Raw genomic sequence first — 19,009 nt, forward strand, 5'->3', positions numbered from 1 at the left:
GGCCAAAGCAAGTGGCACTAATGCTTATGAGTTTCACGTATGAACAACAGAGCACCGGGGTAGAGAGCAGACTTCCGCCAAGGAGCATATGTTCTGCGTAGTTATCGGCTGCTTCATTATTACATTGTCACTTATCCAGAGCCAAGTATCCAATAACTTCGTAGAATATTAGCCCTCGGTGGCAAAATGGCCTCGGGTAGGTGACAATATACTTAAGGTGCGATATTTGGCCCGATGATGGTCCAGGGGGATTTCTGCGTACATATTTAGTTTTTGGAATGATACAGTCTTTTTTAATTTAATGGAAGTCTACTGACTTCATCCTCTGGTGATCCCCTGACTTTTCCCTCCAGCCCAACCACTGGTTGACCTTTGGCCGCGTGTGCCACAAATAACGCGAACGACGTTGGTGGTGGCGGATTGTCACCACACTAAGTTGAGAGTATTACCTCGGAGGTTATCCTCAGAGGATTAACCAAAGGTCAAGGCCCCACAAAATAATTTTGTCGGGGAGAATATCGAAAAGCCTATATTGATCAGAGACCCGCCCCCCGTCAGATGTTCAGTTGTGATGGCCGAGCTTCCCGCGGCGACGCAACAGTTCAGGTTTAAAAATGTGGCTTATGAACAGATTTCATACTCAGTTTTTTATATCTGTTTGGAAAAATTCTCTCACTGCAGCAGCTGCCTTGGGCTCGTTATGCAGCTACACCAGCTACGTATCATTTTGCTAGTGAAGACTGAAATACTCTCTTGTTTAATATCAGTGATTCATATCAATGAGTGTCACATCCTGTTGGACAGCTTCTCATATTAGTCACGGAGCATGCAGAGGTATTTTTGGCATCCAATTTCCACTCCCCCTTTATTCTGCCATGATGCACTGACAATCATTGACAGCTGTACTGTAAATCTTTTTTTTTTTCCATCGGCAAATATCTTACATGTGTTCCGAATAATCGTTGCATGTTCCGCGCTAATGATCAAATCTCACAAATAAGCATCTACTCATGAACAGGTGACATTCATCGGGCTTATTAGCATTTTTTCATTAATTTCCAAACTTGGATAATCGCGATTCCATAGCAACTCACGTAGGACGTTCCAGTACATTTCACGGATTCTGTTTAATTCATGGACTTAGCAAAATCCTAAATATCTACGCCAAATATTATTATTTTGTTGTTCTTTAAAAGTGTTTTTCTGTAAGTGATGTAACATATTGTAACTTTTTTTTACATCTACGATCAAAACGTACGCTTTCCCATTGAAAAAGTTTCAAGGAATTTTTGGGGGGAAATTCACCTTCACAGTTTTTTTCAGCAAGATCTGCGAGGTGTGATAGAATTTTATTAGCAGCGTACAAAATTGAGAAAAATTTGGACAAAATTATTGATTTGATCAATGTAAAATTTTCACCTGCAACCTTTTACATGAATGCGCGTTGAAAATGTGTCCTTGGGGTTTGTTAGACGTTCAGTGGAAGGAAAAAAAAAAAAGTAGTTGGTGAGCCTTGAAATAAATAATTGCATAAATTGCATTTAGCTCAGACGGCCAAACTTCAAAAGTCAATAACTAATCTAGCATTTGGAGAAGGATTTACCAAGCATGAATTTTAAAAGAACTGGAAAAAAAAAGTTTGAACTGCCCTTGGGCAACGTACAGCCGCGCAGAACATTTACTCTGAAAGTATATTTAGTCATTTTCACATGTTGTATGACTTTGCATGAATGAACATCGGATCTACGAGCGGTTTGCTCCGGGGCCCCCCGGGCAACACGCCCACTTGTTTTAATCTGTCATTGACCACGACCACTAAACCTCAAACAAGAAAGTAAAGGAGATTTAGCATCAGAATTAGGACGTGTCGTGAGTGCCAATGTGTTTTGCGGCGACGAGTTTACAGGGACAATGTCGACAATAAGAAAATCTTTCCAAGGTCCCAAAACGGACGCCTTCCTGCAGCAGGGCGATGACCGTGTGCGGGCGGTTGAGCCTTTAATCGCCCCGTTAATCCGTTAAAAGCTTTGAAATCAACAGGTGAATGAAAATGTAAATTTCCGGGTCGTTGACCGAGTGGGAAAAGGTGAATTTTTCTGTTGTTGTCGGTAATTTTGTTTTCTTTGCCGTGGTGTCAAATGCTGTCGGCCTGAGCTCAACCTTATTTAATTCAAAGTGGGCTTTTTTTTTCGCCCTTGACAAAGGGTTTTTCTTTTTTAATAATTTCAAGGTTGAGATGGTCGACTATAACGTTGAATAGATCCTGTGAGTCCCTTTTATTAGAATATTTGGGGGATTATTTGAATGTAAAATGATAACCTTGACGGCGTTGTTGACTGTTTTTCTCTCCCCCAGGTCTCTGCAGAGAAACCGGCTCCACAAACTGAGAGAAAACACATTCTCCAACTACCAGAGCCTGCAGAAGCTGTGAGCGTTGCATGTTATTCAAATATTGTATACGTCATTCTATTATACTGAAATGAAATTCAAAATATTTTTTTGCATCTTTGTCCTTACTGCTCTGTTCTTTCATCCATTTCACGAGCGGCATGTGATAAAACACGAGCGCTGTAAACACGCATCAGGGTCCACATCGTTCATTCGGCGAGGCATGATGCCTCCCCGGCGCCAAAAGGGAGAAAAGCACAGCAAGGACGTTTTTTTTCCTGACTGCAAAGCTGATATGCATGAGGCCAAGCGGACCGCTGGGAACGCCAGCAGAAGCCATTTTTGTCTCTGCATTGCGTTACGGATTCATTCGTTCCGCCGACCGCGCGCACCGTTTATCAGCCTCACGCAGCGCCGCTGACCGTGCCGACGGGAGAATAGGTCCGATCCTCCGCCGGACAAACGTCTGTCTTCGTCGCACCGGATGGAGCGCTCGAGCGCGTGAACGCACAGAACACACAAAGAGCTCACGCCGTCCACGAAGGTGCGGGACAGCGACGTCAAAGCCAGATATTAAACAGACCCTGGTTGTTAGATATGCAAAATTAATTCTGCGACCGCTTTTTTTGCTTTTTCATTAAATGAACAGGTGAGGGGGATATCCCCCATTGTGCCCAAATGATTCAAAAGATTCTCAAACTGTTGTGCGCGTGTGTGTGCGTGTGTGTGTTGTTGTTTTTTTTATATAGATACCTCCAGCACAATAGGATTCAAGATGTGAGTCCTGATGCGTTCCGAGGGCTGTTCAACCTGACGAGACTGTAAGTTTTGTTCGTTCTTCTAGCGCCCCGCGCCGCTCAGAAAATGAAGTTGTGCAGCCGCTACGTCTGTGCACATGAATAAATGATCATCTTTATTTATGGAGCACTTTCCCAAATGCAGATCACCACGAGCTTCGCGAGGCAGCGGTTCAAACAAACAGGTCGTAAAATCATCAGCCGTTGTAAATGTTCACGGAGAAAATGTGTGTAATTTGCGTCTGTTGGAAGTCTTTAAGACCTCACATTACGCTGGGCCGCGAATATTCGACGAGTATATTTTATGAACAAGCATAAGCAGCAGTGTGTGTTTCACGACGAGCATGCAGAGAGGGCCAACAGCTTTGAAGCTAATCTTTAAATTGTATCCACATAATCAAACGAAGGAAGATCCATCGTGCTTTAAGCAGCAGATGGAAGAATATATAAAAAACTCTGTGTCCTTTCAATACCACTTTCGACACCTTTGGGATGATGAGAAATATGAGCCATGCTTTATCTCCCAACATCAGTGGAGGAAAAGTCTTTCCCAGATTAGTGCGGGCTTTTAAAAGTTCATATTAATGCCTGTGGGTGAGGATTGAAATATCAAGCGGTCGCATGCAGGTGTAATATTTCAGCGTCGACATATTTCTGGCTAACGCTCCACAGTTATTAACTGGGTTAACTGTGTGCAACAGGTCCTCCCAGTTAATTCATGGCGTTCAGATGACCTTCCCGATTGCGTTTCTCCTCTCTTAGGTATCTGAGCTACAACAAGATCTCGGTCCTGATGCCGGGCGTGTTCCGGGACCTGCATAAGCTCGAGTGGTTGTACGTTTATATATCTTTCAACTGCGAGAAGAAAGTTCTAAAGCCAAACATACATCAAAATGTTGCATGAGAAGTATATATAGATATTTTACTTTGCATAAATGTCGGTTAAAGTCCAAGTTTTGGTGATAAACAATTACTTCTGTTAAAGCAGATTTTGTTTTCTTCTTCTGCGTTGAGTTTTGTTCGTGCTTTTTCTTCGGCACTCGCACAAATGTTTAGGCCTAACGTTTTGGATTTATGTATTTTATAATGGCATACAAAAATGTCCATCCCTTGAGATTACATTGATTTAACATAAACTAATACACTTTGTGTGATGCATGTGTCACTCAAACAAATGAAACAAGGAATTTTGAATACACAATAACCAGATGTATGTATTTATAATCAATAAATCAATCAAAGTAAGCTTATTAGTTTGTTTGTGTCAAATCCAAATGGACGGGACTTTTATATGCTATTAATACTGCAAATCTGAAATTAGGCGTAAATATTACGTGGGTGAATCAATTTTCTGCAAATGAGGCGTAAGCTGTATCTTATCCTTGTCGTTGTAGGATCCTAGAAAATAACAATGTCCGACAAATATCGCCCATGACCTTTTCAGGACTGAACTCCTTGGTGTTGCTGTGAGTTTTTTAATCTCCTTTATGTTTCTTTTTTTTCTTTTTTTTTCTCTCTTTTCTTTTCTCTTGCTTTGCATTGCTTTGTGATGTGTCTTCTCAAATTGTCAAATGCCCCCGCTTTGCTGATCCGTGTCCTTGTCACATTGTGTCTCCCTGATTGACAGCGTTCTGTTGAACAACTCTTTGACAAAGCTGGACGACATCTGTCGGGAAATGCCAAGATTGAACTGGCTGTAAGTAGCATGTGAAGAAATCACAATCTGTCTCTTCGTGAAAAAAAACGTCTTTTGATAAATATCCTCTCCCCGTCTGTCCGTGTGTGTGTGTGTGTGTGTGTGTGTGTGTTTGTGTGTGGGATGTGTCTGCTCATATCGTGTGTGTGTGTGTGTGTGTGTGTGTGTGTTGTGCATTCCCTAATGTTCTTGCAGGGACTTGGAGGGAAATCTCATAGAAACCATTGGAAACGTCTCATTCTGCTCGTGCCATATGTTGACAGTTCTGTAAGTGGGAACACATGTTATATCATCTGCGATCAAAGGCAACATTTCTGCCTTTTAAAATTATACTTTTGATTTATTTATTTATTTTTTTTAATTTCTTTGCGAGAGGCTTGCAAATCTCCGTTTCTCAAAAGTTGGATTCGCAGCCACGGGTCTGTGCACGGAACCGGTGCTGGCGGGTCATTAAATGGGAGTACAATGTGTCGGGGAGTAATGTGGTTCCTTTTCATATTCACTGCCGTTCTCCAGGGTTTTACAGCGGAACAGGATCAGCCATGTACACGAACAAGCGCTGTCGGTCCTCCAAAAGCTTGGAGAATTGTAAGTCCTTTTTTTTTTGTTTTGATTGCACTTGCAGACTTCATCGTTAGAGAATTTCGCCAACTTTAAGGAGTGTGTGAATATTAGAATGGCATAAGTTTAAAGGCGTCTTTAACACAGTTGCAAGCAGCAACCATGTTGCTGGTTTGTTCTTTCAACACTTTTTTTTTTTCTAACAGAGCAACATACGGTACAATTTGAACATGCAAACAGATTTTAGTTATATTCGTGGTCCCCAGAGGATCCTCTTCCGTACCTTTTGTTCACACTTAGTTTAAAATGTCCCCTTGAACGTCTCATTTGCCCATCACAAGTTTTCTCAAAAGCCACAGGTTGGATCTATTAGATCTATCGTGATTGCCAGAGAATGAACTGCAAACCTCCACTACAAACGTCCAAACCTGGGAAATTGATTTTTCTTTGTTTTTTTTTAATGAGGATCCAGACAATAGCATGCGGTGTAGTTTTAATCTTTTTTTGTTCTTCTTCTCTTTAAATACACATGTCTTGTATTGTTTAAAGATAAGGCTGGCATTGTTTTGTATTTTTCTTGTTAGTAACAAAAGAACAAAGGCATCTGTTGTAACAGGCAGAGAGGGACTGAATCAGAAGGTATCGAGAGATAGAACAAAGATGTTATTTGTTTTGGTCTTTTCATAAGCAGAAATCTGAAATAAGTATTGCACATGCGACACTAATGATAATCATTTTCTCTTCTATCATGACCCCGTGTCCAATCTATAATGATGTTTATACATATAATGTATTATAATGATAAAATGAATGTCCGGTGCAATGGGCTGTGTTCCCCTTTTGTATTACATTACACAAATCTCTTCAAGCATGTAAAACAGGAGAGGAAATACATTTTCTTTTCATTTCGCTCACTTATGCTCCTACTTAGGAGTTGATAAATGATAATACCAAATTATTTCCAGGTTCAACTCTTATCTGCTCTGCTGCATCTATGATCATTGTCACCATAGCTTTCTTCCTTTACACATAAAACCCACAACCGTGGGGGCGTCAGACAAGTGAATTACATTGAAATTCATATACTGGACGCATTCATTGCAGGACTTACTTTCAGCGCGTGCCTCTTATGCAATTTCGCCCCCTATGCATCGCAAGGGGTTACAGATTTTTCTTTAGAGATCTGTGTGCACGCCTTTGTCACGCACCGGATGTTTTTGTACGCCAACATTTGTCTGTCGCTTTGTGTCTTTTCGGGGAACCGATGCGGATTTGCCTCGGCGCGCAGGGATCTGTCGAACAACAGACTGGTGGCGATCCCGCCCAATCTCTTTGTCCTACTGGGGGATTTGCTTCAACTGTGAGTTTTTATGTTTACACAAACAGAACCGGGGTGCACGGCTCCGTGTTCACGCTCACCCACCCCATGAATGTTTAGATCGTTTACCTGTCGATGCGCCCACTGTTGATCCCTTTTGCAGAAAACAGGCTTGTTGTTTTTTTTAGATGCAGGGATAATTCTGCATCATGCAGAAATGCAAGGTAAAAAAAAAACACCCGCCCTTTTGATTTTGCTTGAACTTTGATTACACTTATTTGCGGATTGAGCTAGATTTCAGTAATTGCCTTTTTTTTTTAAATTTGTAATTCTTTAATTTTTTTAGTAACACAACAGCAGGGTACGGTAAAGATCGACCTTAATTACCCTCATTTTCGTTTTGTAGACTCGTTTTTTTCATTTTGGCTCAGCGCAAAACTTGGAGACCAATATATGACATCTCCATGGGACGCGTCACGATGAAAGCCCCACCTTGTGCCTCCCCAGTTGAACGCTCCAATTTGAAGCTATCAATTAGATGAAACCCCTCGGTGGATTACATGCACGCATCGCTCCCTTGTAAATCCTTCTGTTCGGGGGAATCGCTGACTCAGCCACTGCCAATTAAAACTATCCTATATGGAGAGAGATGATTGCGGAATGCAAATGTATTGAATGGCGTCTAAAAACCAAGGGAACATGTTAAATATACGGCCGGAGGTTAGCGAGACAGGGAGGTAAACCTGTGGGCGTTGGAGGAAGCAAACGTGCATTTTGTACAGAGATGTCAGAAGTGTCACATCTATTCTGAAGGAAGTGCAGCACGTAAACAGCATGTGGAGTTTTTAATTCCATGTTATCTAACTGATTTTCATTCACTTTATTTTCTTTCTTTTAAAGGAATATATCGTACAATCCCATTGTGGAGCTCCAGGTTGACCACTTTGACAACTTGCATAAACTGAAGTCCTTGTGAGTATCCGTTGCTTCGTGCTCAGTGACACCTGCAACTCTTTTTAAAAAAAAAAAAAAAAAATTTTAAACAACTCCCCGTTGAACATAGAAAAAACCAAGATCGGTTTTGTGTTGAGAGGCATTTGACGAGAATCCCGTGACATGTTTAATGGTGCAGAAGAGCAGCAGACACGGGGTGTGTGATGAATCTGGATAATGCAAAAGAAAAGAGGCCACGACAAGCTATGAGGAGCGTATCATATTCTAAAAGCACTGTCCCATTTTCCGAATGACACGGCGTCTGTGTTATTTGGATGTGATGGGGTAACTGTGCTGTTTCTTTTCAGACAAAAGTCAGAATCATCAAATGAAAGAAAATGTGTTGTGGGTGTTGTTAACAACGTTCCTCTCTTAAAAGGATGTTTGATGAGAAGAACCTTTGGGGAAAATAAGTTTGGGTGCTTTTGAATGAGTGTACATTTTGAAATCATTATACTGTGATATTTTACTGTGCGTGTTGTTTGTGCATCATCTGACTAAGACCAGATCAATATTTTTATGTTCTCTAGGAGCATAGAGGGGATAGAAATTGGAAATATACAACGGCGGATGTTCGAACCTCTCAAATACTTGACTCATATGTAAGTGTTCCATTGTCACGCTCTGTGTTTATACTGTTAATCCTCATCATTGGGGCTGTGGACTGTCACGGCGACCGGAGGCATTTCACACACACACATTAAGTGGTTAGTCCCGAAATATCTTTATCAAGACTGACAGGCTTCTCTTCCAACCGTGAGGTGATTTAGTCAGGCTTAGTGTAATCCATTTCCTCTTTGGTTGAAACAGCTTCGAGATAAACCCATGGAGTAGTTTTCCCGAATAAGGACACAACAGAGAGTAACTAAATGCCTTTTCAGCCCGTGATACTATCACAGGAGCCCTCCGGGGCTCCTTATTCTTTCGGAGCTTAATTCAAGTTCCACCAAGACACAGTCCAAGTTTATAAATATCTGTCTCGGCTTTACGAGATTAGCTTTTTTATTTGTGGTGCTCGCCACATTAAAAATGATCTCTGAACCATCCGCACATAAAACGTTTTTTCACAGGGACTAGTTTCCTAGGAAGCCCGTTGACTTTGAGGTGTTCGGTTTAACCAGAAAACCTCAACAATATTTTTTGGGCGGGAAAACATATTGCTGTCAAATTTTCATTAGAACTAACAAGGCGGTGTCTGAAATGTCTCTTCAGCTTTTGCATGGATTTGTATATGTATTCATGGTCCCCGGAGGATGAGTCTTATCGAATTTCATCATGTCACAATTGTAGTCCGTTCTTTTTCGTACTTTGGTGTAAGCACCACGAATACCATTTCACAGATCTCTCAACTCTCTGCATGGCGCCACACCTTTTTGTTACTTTGCTTGTTTGTTGTAATTCGGAGGAACTGACCCTTTAATTTAGTTTGTTAAAACCTTTTTCAAGTAATTCTTCAGACAACTCAAAATAGATTCTGAAGGGTGTATGAAGAGGAAAAGCATCAAATTCAAACATTTCATAGTTGTTATTGGCTCGTGTTTTCATGATATTCTGCTCTAATCCCCCGATCGCAGCTACTTCAAGAAGTTCCAGTACTGCGGCTACGCCCCCCATGTGCGCAGCTGCAAGCCCAACACCGACGGCATCTCCTCCTTCGAGGACCTGCTGGCCAACATCGTGCTGCGGGTCTTCGTCTGGGTGGTGTCGGCCACCACCTGCTTCGGCAACATCTTCGTCATCTGCATGCGCTCGTACATCCGATCGGAGAACAAGCTGCACGCCATGTGCATCATCTCGCTCTGCTGTAAGTCGCTGCGAGTAACCGAGGAGGGGGTCGCAGCGGAAGGGGAAACACTCGTGGCGTCGCAATAACAAGACTTTTATTCGTAGGACATGATTACTTACAGTGTATACTATCCAATTTGTGTAAGTCATCCGGGTATAGAGGGGTGTAGTATTTACAGCCCCGTAAAATATGATGAATTAATGGCTGTTTGCCTAATGAACACAGTTTACCCATATTTATATCAACATATTGGCTTTGGAGTCCGAAAGTGTGAAGTAAACAGGCCTCCCAGCTCGGTAGAAGATGTGAAATTAGTGCTCAGTGTGATCGTCAGTTGGTTTTTATATTACACACTCCGTTAGACACCCTCATCAATAAGAAATATGCTAACAACAAAAAAATCCCGTTCCAAAATGTAATATCTGCCATCTGAACACAAAGATGCACTAACTCCGAGAAATTATTTATAAAAAAACATTGGCACAAAATGTTTATCGGTCCAGTCCAGTCGATGGGGGATAAGATATTTGGACTCATGCACTAAGATGATAGGAAATATCCTTCAGATAAATACAAAGTAAAAACTTACTCCACCCAAATTTATTTATATATATCCGCCTTTGTGTTTCTGGATATGCAGCCGCATCTACGATGATTGACATGAGAGGTCATTCAGATAAGGGCTGTGAGAGTTTTTTTTATCGAAAAGCTTCCTCCTCCTACAGCAAACAGACTTTATTTGCCAGTTGAAAGGTCTTTAGAAAATATGAGAGGCATTCAAAAAGAGAATTCTGGAGTTCTGTTTGGTTAAAATGGACAGTTTGATAAAACATAAACAAAAAAGCTTTTGACTTTGCATCATGGCATGTGTCGTGTCCGTGGTCCCGCCATGATATTACAGGATGAAAAAAGAATTCAAAGTGGACAAAATCTATTTTAAAAGAATATCTTATAACCACCAAGAGAAAATATAACTCGACTAGTTCCTGCAGAGCGAGAAAACATAAGGACTTTCTATAAGTCTCCGAGCAGATACGATCAGAGAGCTCGCGTATGCAAAGCAGAAAATGAATGTTATAGTATTTATCGATTCTCCTTCCTGCTGCATCCACGGTGAAAGCCACGGGGTCGCAGTTGATATTCATCATCTCCTTCAAGGGCTTTAATACGTCGACATTTAAAATTGTATTACTAAAAAAGTCAGCGGGGGACGTAAGCCTGAGGCAATTAAGTGGACTAATGCCGATATTCCTCATTCTTTGTTTGTCTTCTTTTTTTTTTATAGCAACAATGGATTACAAACGCTTCACGCGAGCAAGATGTGTCGGCGTGTTACTTTTAATCCTGTTTATTAAAGGGCTGGATCAGGGTCGAGTCACAAACATGCGGATAGAGTTTGAGTCATCTGGTGTCGGAGAGTTCACTTTAAACAATGGTTCCTCCTGAGTCCTAAATGTGGTAATTCCATTGTTGTTGTTTTTTTTTAATTTGAGAAGGTTCACATGCTCTAATGTTCAGTAAACTCTCTGTCACATTCCCGCGGCTCCTCTTCACCTGCCTCTGTCTGAAGACGCTCGGCTCATTCTGTTGTGATCGGTCAACCGCCTGCAGCGCATATAGGAAGTTTGCTCGCTCTCCCTTTATCCGACTTTGTCCGGGGAATTGCCAGACCCGGCTAGACCAGACTAGATCAGACTAGACTAGACTAGACCAGACTAGACCAGACCAGACTAGACTAGATTAGACCAGACTAGACTAGACTAGATTAAACCAGAACAGACTAGACCAGGCTAGACTAGACTAGACCAGACTAGACTAGACCAGACTAGACTAGATCAGACTAGACCAGACAAGACTAGATCAGACCAGACCAGACCAGACTAGATCAGACTAGACCAGACTAGACTAGACTAGATTAAACCAGAACAGACTAGACCAGGCTAGACTAGACTAGACCAGACTAGACTAGACCAGACTAGACTAGATCAGACTAGACCAGACAAGACTAGATCAGACCAGACCAGACCAGAGTAGACTAGACTAGACTAGATCAGACTAGACTAGATCAGACCAGACTAGATCAGACTAGACCAGACTAGACTAGATTAGACCAGACCAGACCAGACTAGACCAGGCTAGACCAGACTAGACTAGACTAGATCAGACTAGATCAGACCAGACCAGAGTAGACTAGACTAGACTAGACCAGACTAGACCAGACCACACTAGACTAGATCAGACTAGACTAGACTAGATCAGACCAGAGTAGACTAGACTAGATCAGACTAGATCAGACCAGACCAGAGTAGACTAGACCAGACTAGACCAGACCACACAAGACTAGATCAGACCAGACCAGAGTAGACAAGACTAGACTAGATTAGACTAGACTAGACCAGACTAGACCAGACCATACTAGACTAGATTAGACTAGACTAGACTAGATCAGACCAGAGTAGACTAGACTAGACTAGACCAGACTAGTCCAGACTAGAGTCTAGACTAGACTAGAACTTTATCGTCCACCAGAGTGGAAACTCGTCTTCGGCTCACCACTAAACGAGACAGACAGTCGTGGAAGACGAGCGGCAATGACGGACAGGGTTCTTAAAAACAACGTGAAAACAATGAGCAGTCTATAAAACAGGCACGCACACACGTTTCTGTGGATTCGATTTTACTTTGTGAAATTAACAATACTTATTGCACTTGGAATAAAAGCTAGATGGGCTTGATGCACTCCGATACGTAAGATAACGGAAGTATCGGCCGGACTGCTGGCGAGCCAGGTGTTCCCTTTACCGCGGACTTTGGGCTTTTTAACTTGGCAGACTTTTTGCATACGCCCCCCCCAAAAAACCTCTGTAACACACTGGAGCAAAAGAATAATATGTCTCCCTTAAATTCTCTGCCTGTCTGCATGTAACCTTTTCTTTCCTATCGCCTTTTACTGTGGGTTATTTCTCAGAACGCTTATCTCAGTTTTCCCACGCAACTGGGTCCCCCGTGTCCTCTGTGCCCTCTGCTAGAGGCGACTCGCAGTTCTGTTGAGTCAGCCAGAAGTTTAATCTTTTATGAATTGGTGTAAAGTACTTGTGGGCATTTTACATAAAGGTTTGACGTGTCATTTCATGTACATCTAATATAATAATATGCTAATTAAAAGAAAACCTGCTAAACATGCAACATGCAACACACACACATACAGTACATATATGTGTGTGTATATGTATATATATATATATATATATATATATATATATATATATATATATATATATACACGCATATATATATATATATATATGCATATATATATATATATATATATATATATACGTGTGTGTGTGTGTATATGGCTAAATGGCAATTAGAGCTGTCGGAGAATCATCAAGTTCAATTTTCATATGACATATAGGGAGCCTTCAATGATCATATACGCCGCGTTTTACATCAGAAATGCTTATTGATGATCACTGGTATGTTTCCACATCACAGGAATGACTATCAGGGACGTTTTGAATTCTCTATATCATCAACTAAACATCAAGCAGAGCCTGATGATTCAGTGGCAGAAGCTCCTCAGAGACCGTGAGCTGCGAATTGAATATCCGCTCCACGTGTCGGCGAAACGTTGTGATGAATTTGCAGAGGGCAGATTAAGAAGTGTTTATTCATTTATTCATCTTTTTTTTTGTGTGTGTGTTTCAGGTGTTTGTTTGTTCGTTTTCTAGGCAAGATTTTTGCGCGTAAAGCTTTGGGGCCAGATGCATCAACATCTGTGGAGAATATAGGAGTGGATGCATTAAAAGAGGAAAAATTCATACACAGTCTTCCCACTACTACAGTGCAATTTCCCCCTGGTTTTTATATATTTACAGTATGCACATGTGATTAATACTTACCCATAAATATCTGACATTAATTAAAGATATAATCATGCAATTTTTAAAGGACTGGTTTGATATATCAGATATGTGTATTCACTTACTCTTATTACGTTAGCAGAACAGTACCGTTCTCACGTTTGCCCGTCAAATATAAACCTGGAGCCGCTTCCGTGATTTGCTTCAAAAGGAGATTGTGGACGTTGGCTCGCCCGCCTCGAGCTGAGCTGTTTTGCAGGATTACGATCAAATCTCACCCATGCTTTTTTCAAACGCTGTGAAGTGTGCAGACTATTTATAGTTTGTATGCAAATTCTACGAATGCTATATTTAATATATTCAGCTTGTACAAAACGGCAAATTTAAATGTGGCCATCTTTGTCCTTTGTCCTTTGTTTCCTTTTTCTTATGCGTGATTTCGCATTCGGTCTCAATGCAGCTGTGAAGTCGGGGTTTTATTGTCACTGCACAACGCATCCTCTCAATAAGCTGTCAGATACATTTCTTCTTCAGGTGCAGACGGGCTGATGGGCATCTACCTCTTCATGATCGGCGCGTACGACCTGAAGTTTCGCGGCGAGTACAACCGGCACGCTCAGGCCTGGATGGACAGCAGTCAGTGTCAGGTCATCGGCTCTCTGGCCATGCTGTCCACCGAGGTGTCCGTCCTGCTACTCACCTATCTCACTCTGGAGAAGTACATCTGCATCGTCTACCCGTTCCAGTACTTGACGCCCGGCTGGCGGCGAACTGTCACCATTCTCCTCGGGATCTGGGTGTTCGGCTTCATCGTCGCCTTCCTGCCGCTGGCCTGCAAGGGGCTATTCCGCAACTTCTACGGCACCAACGGCGTTTGCTTCCCGCTGCACTCGGAGCAGCCCGAGACGCTATGGGCTCACGTTTACTCCATCATTATTTTCCTGGGTGAGGGGGATATTTGCACTTTCAATAATAGTCAGTTGAGTTTTATGCCGTGTTCACGCTGTTTATTATTCAGTTACATCTTGGTCGTTGAATGCAAAAATCTTCGTGATTGTATGGCAACCCGGTCACTGACCAAATATCTCTGTGCAGGTCTGAACCTGGTGGCGTTCCTCATCATTGTCCTGGCCTATGCGAGCATGTTCTATAACATCCAGAGAACAGGCACGCAGGCCACAAAATACAGCAACCACATCAAGAAAGAGGTGACCATCGCCAAGAGGTTCTTCTCCATCGTGGTCACCGACTCCCTGTGCTGGATCCCCATTTTCATCCTCAAGATCCTGTCACTGCTGCAGGTGGAGATTCCCGGTATAGTAGAAGTGCTATAACCATTTAAAGGAATACTCCACTGAAAGTCTACATTTTTGCGTGTGAGGAACGCCACCCTTGAAAGGCATAATTCGCAGACAGCGGCCGCTGTCGTCTTGGATTCACAGCAGCTGTCTGAAAGATGATATCTTCATGACTAGATGAGTGCAAAGTTACGCTCCAGTGAGCACAGAACACGTCTGCTTGACTTTCGGATAAAACCAGGGGAAAAGAAATCGTGTGAGCAGCTTTTACTGTCACTGCGCACCCATTTCTTTTACGAATTGCTTTATACCTTTTTAATCTCAAGACTCTTAACGGTCAGACTTGATGTGGTGCAACCTGTGGTTCTCAGATTTGAAAAAAAGCTGCTGACAGTTCTTTTGTCTAGCTTAAAAGGAAATCATGCCTTTCCTATGAGAGCACAAAAAGATAATCTTCCCTCAAAACGCTACTTTAAACCCATTATAAAAATCATGTCCTTTGTTGCTTTGCACACCGTATTAAATCGTACATTTAGTTTTACCGTCGGTTTTCCTGGTTTTGCATAATCTAATTTACCTTTGTTTATGTTATTATTTAATGTTAAATCATTGGATTTGAAACTGCAATACCAATAAACCATATCAACTGTGTTTTACTATCCAATGGCCACTCGGAGTCACTCCAAAAAAAAATTCTTCCAGAAATTTCTGAATCACCTTTCACCATCTCTCCATTACTGTTCTGTATCCTCAATATGTTCCAAACAGCCATTGCTAAACTGACCTCTTATGGAAGAACTTTGGAGCTCTGAGGACATGATGGAGCGTAAACTTGCTCAGAAGAAACTGAATGCTTGGAAGATAGTGAGCTTTCGAATGGCATGCATAGAAGTGGGCTCTAATGATGTTTGATATAAGTTTTTGACTTTGGGCTCCTGTTGAAATCCAGTTCATCTGCTGTGAACCTAAGCTGACTACAGGCACCGTCTTGTCCTCTGCAAAGGCTGCAAGCTTTTGCACAGCCAAGTTTACAAGCAGGAAAGAAGTGGCAAAGATATATGTCTGTGGAGTATTCCTTTAAGTATTACAATTACTGTCTTGTTATTACAGCTAGTCTCGGCTCTGTGAAATAATTAAAGAAGACCTCTGTTGTTGTGTTAAGTGAATTGTTGTGCAGAACCCATTAATTGCAGAACCCGCTGAGCTGCGGGATGAAAGAGATTTCAATTATTCTACAAATGTCTGTTAAAGAAAACAGCCTTTTGTGTTAAAGTTCTCATAAACTTCTTTAAACACAGACCTCATGCCGGGTCTGTTGTTTGATTTCTCTCTTGTTTTTCTCTCCTGTGCCGGCAGGTACCATCAGCTCCTGGGTGGTCGTATTCATCCTCCCCATCAACAGTGCTCTTAACCCCATCCTTTACACGCTGACCACGCGGCCCTTCAAAGAGACCATTCTGCAGGTGTGGGCCAACTACAGGCAGCGGAGGCCGCTGCTCAGCGGCCACCCGGCCCATCATCCGTCGCTCACCTGGCAGGAAACGTGGCCCCTGCAGGACAACAGCCACGGCCTCAGCCCCCCGGCCCGCGCTGTGGAAATGACGAGCACGCTGGCCGGGCTCACCCCGGTGGAAAATGCCAACGACGGATACAACGACATTATCGCATGCACGCAGCAGCAGCAGCAGCAGCAGCAGAAGCAGTGCACGGTCGTGTCGGTGTGCTCACAGAAACAAGCCATGCTACACATGCTCACTCGCACGCAAACAAATGAACTCATCTAGGTGTCTTTAGCACCGATTAAGTAGGAGCCAGTTTCATTCATCTGTGAAATTAAGAGTTTAAAAATGGGTTTTTAAAGGGGCTCTCCCGAAAATAATTAGTATTTTTGAAAAAAACAAAACAATGTGCGCCTGTCTTGCCCAACCATCATCCATCACAGAAGTCGATCGAGAAATCCTTTACACGTAAAGATGCGTACCGAAGTCTTTTGTTAAATTAAAGACTGCACTATTGAGCGGGATGAATGGACCTGGGAGCTTTGAGCATTGCACCAGTGAAGGTTGGAAATACATCGAGAGACGGATCCACACACATTATTATTTTTGACACTGAGGAATATCACCAGCCGAATCCATTAACGTAATCCAAAAATAAATCCCATGATACCAAACTGGATTTTCTTGCTGAAAGATGGATAAAGATAACATGGTCCCACAGCCGCAGGTTTCTCTGCGCACTGATTCCCAATTAAATGCATGAAGCTTAGCGTACCTTGTGAATTTTTAATCAATTCAGTCAGTAGCCTATGAGCAGAGGCTATACCACCATGGCTTAACAGACATAGAATATATGGCAAATACAGCAACAATGACTTTCTTTGCCTGTTTAAAAAAATATCTCATATCCCTGCGTTTTTTAAAATCCAGTAACACATTAAGACGGAGACTGGTTCACTCCACACACACCCCAAAAAAGCAACCTGGTACGTACAGTCCAATGCAGCGAGGAATGTGCCGACCTGCATATTGGAGAAACAACAAACGTCCATTCCGCAAACGCGTGGAAACTCGACGCAGGCGGGCCAGCTCCTCGGGGGCAGGATTCAGCTGTCTGTCTACACTTGAAGGACAAGGGACAGTCCTTTGTAGAGAAGGATGTACATATTCTGGGACAGATGGTTTGGAAGAGGAGTGAAGGAAGCCATTGAATGTCAAAATAGAGAAACCATCCCTTCGAGCCGAGGAGGAGGCCGTTGAAACAAACTGGAGCATTAACAAACCTTGCCGAGTCCACAGATGTTTAATAACCGGGATTCACCACAACCCTGGTTAGAACTGAAGGAGCCACTTGGGTGAGACGTGAAACATCTTCAAGAAATTACAGCAGAGTCCAAATGCTCCTGATTCAACACCCTTGTGGTTAAACTGTGCATTTTGAATGAAAAAAACTAACATTTTGTCATAGACTTGAAGATTAAATTCAAGTTTTCAGTTTTTTTGTACAATCAGCCAGTGGGTAGTTCTACTGGAGAACTCTGGTGAATGAGTCTCTTTTGGTACCTTTCCTTTTTCAAAATGCATTTCATGCCGTATGTTGCCAGTGTCATTTCACATTGCTAACAATACTGTTCATATAATCCGCTTGCAGGAATTTTTTTCTTTTCTTTTAACTTGATGTCCACCTAAGTTTTAGGATTCCTGCTGTGTTCAAGTGAGGGAAAGATAAAATATTTTTATCCTGAGTTTTGTCTTAAGTCCATTGTTTTGCCTTTGCCACCAAAAAATATATTTAAGGGAAATATTGAATGTAATTTATGAGATATATGTCCAGTGAAGTATATATTTCATTTGGGCATGACTTTGTACACGTTATAAGTGGGTTGCACCTACACAGGCAGACATTTTTAATTGTCTTTTCTAAATGTACAGTAGAAATTCCCCAGCTGGTCTGGGGGGTCTGGTCATGGACTCAACCTCACCTCACCAACAACTACACCTCACAACACATGTTTTTACATCTGTACAGTGGAGACATTTGTACTGTGGTCATTGACTCTTCTGTGTGTATACTTTGTTAAGTGAAGGACGGATTCCTGTGGAAATTGACATTTTAAATGTACGAATGCATAGCAAACATGCTATCACACAGAGAGGAATAGATTAGATGTTATAACAATGATTTGTGAGTCCATTGTACTGTATGTGAAAAGCTTGTGTTTACATTCCCATACACACTGAAAAGAAATATATTTCATATTGTTGGGAACATTTGTTTTAGGCATGTGATATCATTTGTTGTATTGACCTGTGTCCGAAAATAAAATTACTTATGAAGTTAGTTTTTGTTTTTCTGTTTTCATGAGTAAAATCTGATATTCTATTAATTTCTAGTAAATAAACACATATAGAAATTTTTTATCACACCAGTTATACAAGTATAATCTTGTGAAGCTCCACAAAAATACAATTGTTAAGTACGTTATAAAAGAAAGAACAATTCGATAAACATACATAATAGAATAAAATATGTATTCACAAAATAAATCTACAATCACAGAATGAGAATACTTATGTAATGAGTAATATCAGTGAAGGCTGAATACATTGCATGTGCACTACTTACTCAAATAGTCCACATGCAATATGGCCTGAGGGAAAGAAATATATTTCTAACTCAGGTGGTGCGAGTCCACTAGTTATTAGCCTTTGGTTGTCTTCATAACTCGAGATTATCTGCACTGTCAGTTTATTTATTGATTCGTTTATTACCTCTGCCAAGGAGGTTGTGTAATTGGTTCAGTTTG

The 19,009-nt window shown here is 41.7% G+C and overlaps 1 protein-coding gene across 7 annotated transcripts in view; it reads left to right on the plus strand.

Moving 5' to 3' along the window:
- The window catches only part of rxfp1 (relaxin family peptide receptor 1), a 70,845-nt gene extending 52,302 nt beyond the window's left edge, over positions 1 to 18,543 (plus strand). For 5 of the 7 annotated variants that reach the window (XM_035650198.2, XM_047334588.1, XM_035650200.2 and 2 more), the window contains 14 exons: positions 2,356 to 2,427; positions 3,138 to 3,209; positions 3,948 to 4,019; positions 4,580 to 4,651; positions 4,813 to 4,881; positions 5,077 to 5,148; positions 5,398 to 5,469; positions 6,731 to 6,802; positions 7,661 to 7,732; positions 8,284 to 8,355; positions 9,328 to 9,557; positions 13,940 to 14,350; positions 14,501 to 14,719; positions 16,060 to 18,543. In XM_035650198.2, the coding sequence (XP_035506091.2) occupies positions 2,356 to 2,427; positions 3,138 to 3,209; positions 3,948 to 4,019; positions 4,580 to 4,651; positions 4,813 to 4,881; positions 5,077 to 5,148; positions 5,398 to 5,469; positions 6,731 to 6,802; positions 7,661 to 7,732; positions 8,284 to 8,355; positions 9,328 to 9,557; positions 13,940 to 14,350; positions 14,501 to 14,719; positions 16,060 to 16,487 (2,005 nt within the window). In that variant the 3' untranslated portion in view covers positions 16,488 to 18,543. Of the gene's footprint in view, positions 1 to 2,355; positions 2,428 to 2,457; positions 2,933 to 3,137; positions 3,210 to 3,947; positions 4,020 to 4,579; positions 4,652 to 4,812; positions 4,882 to 5,076; positions 5,149 to 5,397; positions 5,470 to 6,730; positions 6,803 to 7,660; positions 7,733 to 8,283; positions 8,356 to 9,327; positions 9,558 to 13,939; positions 14,351 to 14,500; positions 14,720 to 16,059 lie in introns of those variants that run through there. The other 2 variants (XM_047334590.1, XM_035650202.2) reach the window with 2 other exon arrangements.
- The last annotated feature ends 466 nt before the right edge of the window (positions 18,544 to 19,009 follow it).

This window comes from Scophthalmus maximus, chromosome 9 (genome assembly GCF_022379125.1).
Source record: "Scophthalmus maximus strain ysfricsl-2021 chromosome 9, ASM2237912v1, whole genome shotgun sequence".
Lineage (NCBI taxonomy): Eukaryota > Metazoa > Chordata > Actinopteri > Pleuronectiformes > Scophthalmidae > Scophthalmus > Scophthalmus maximus.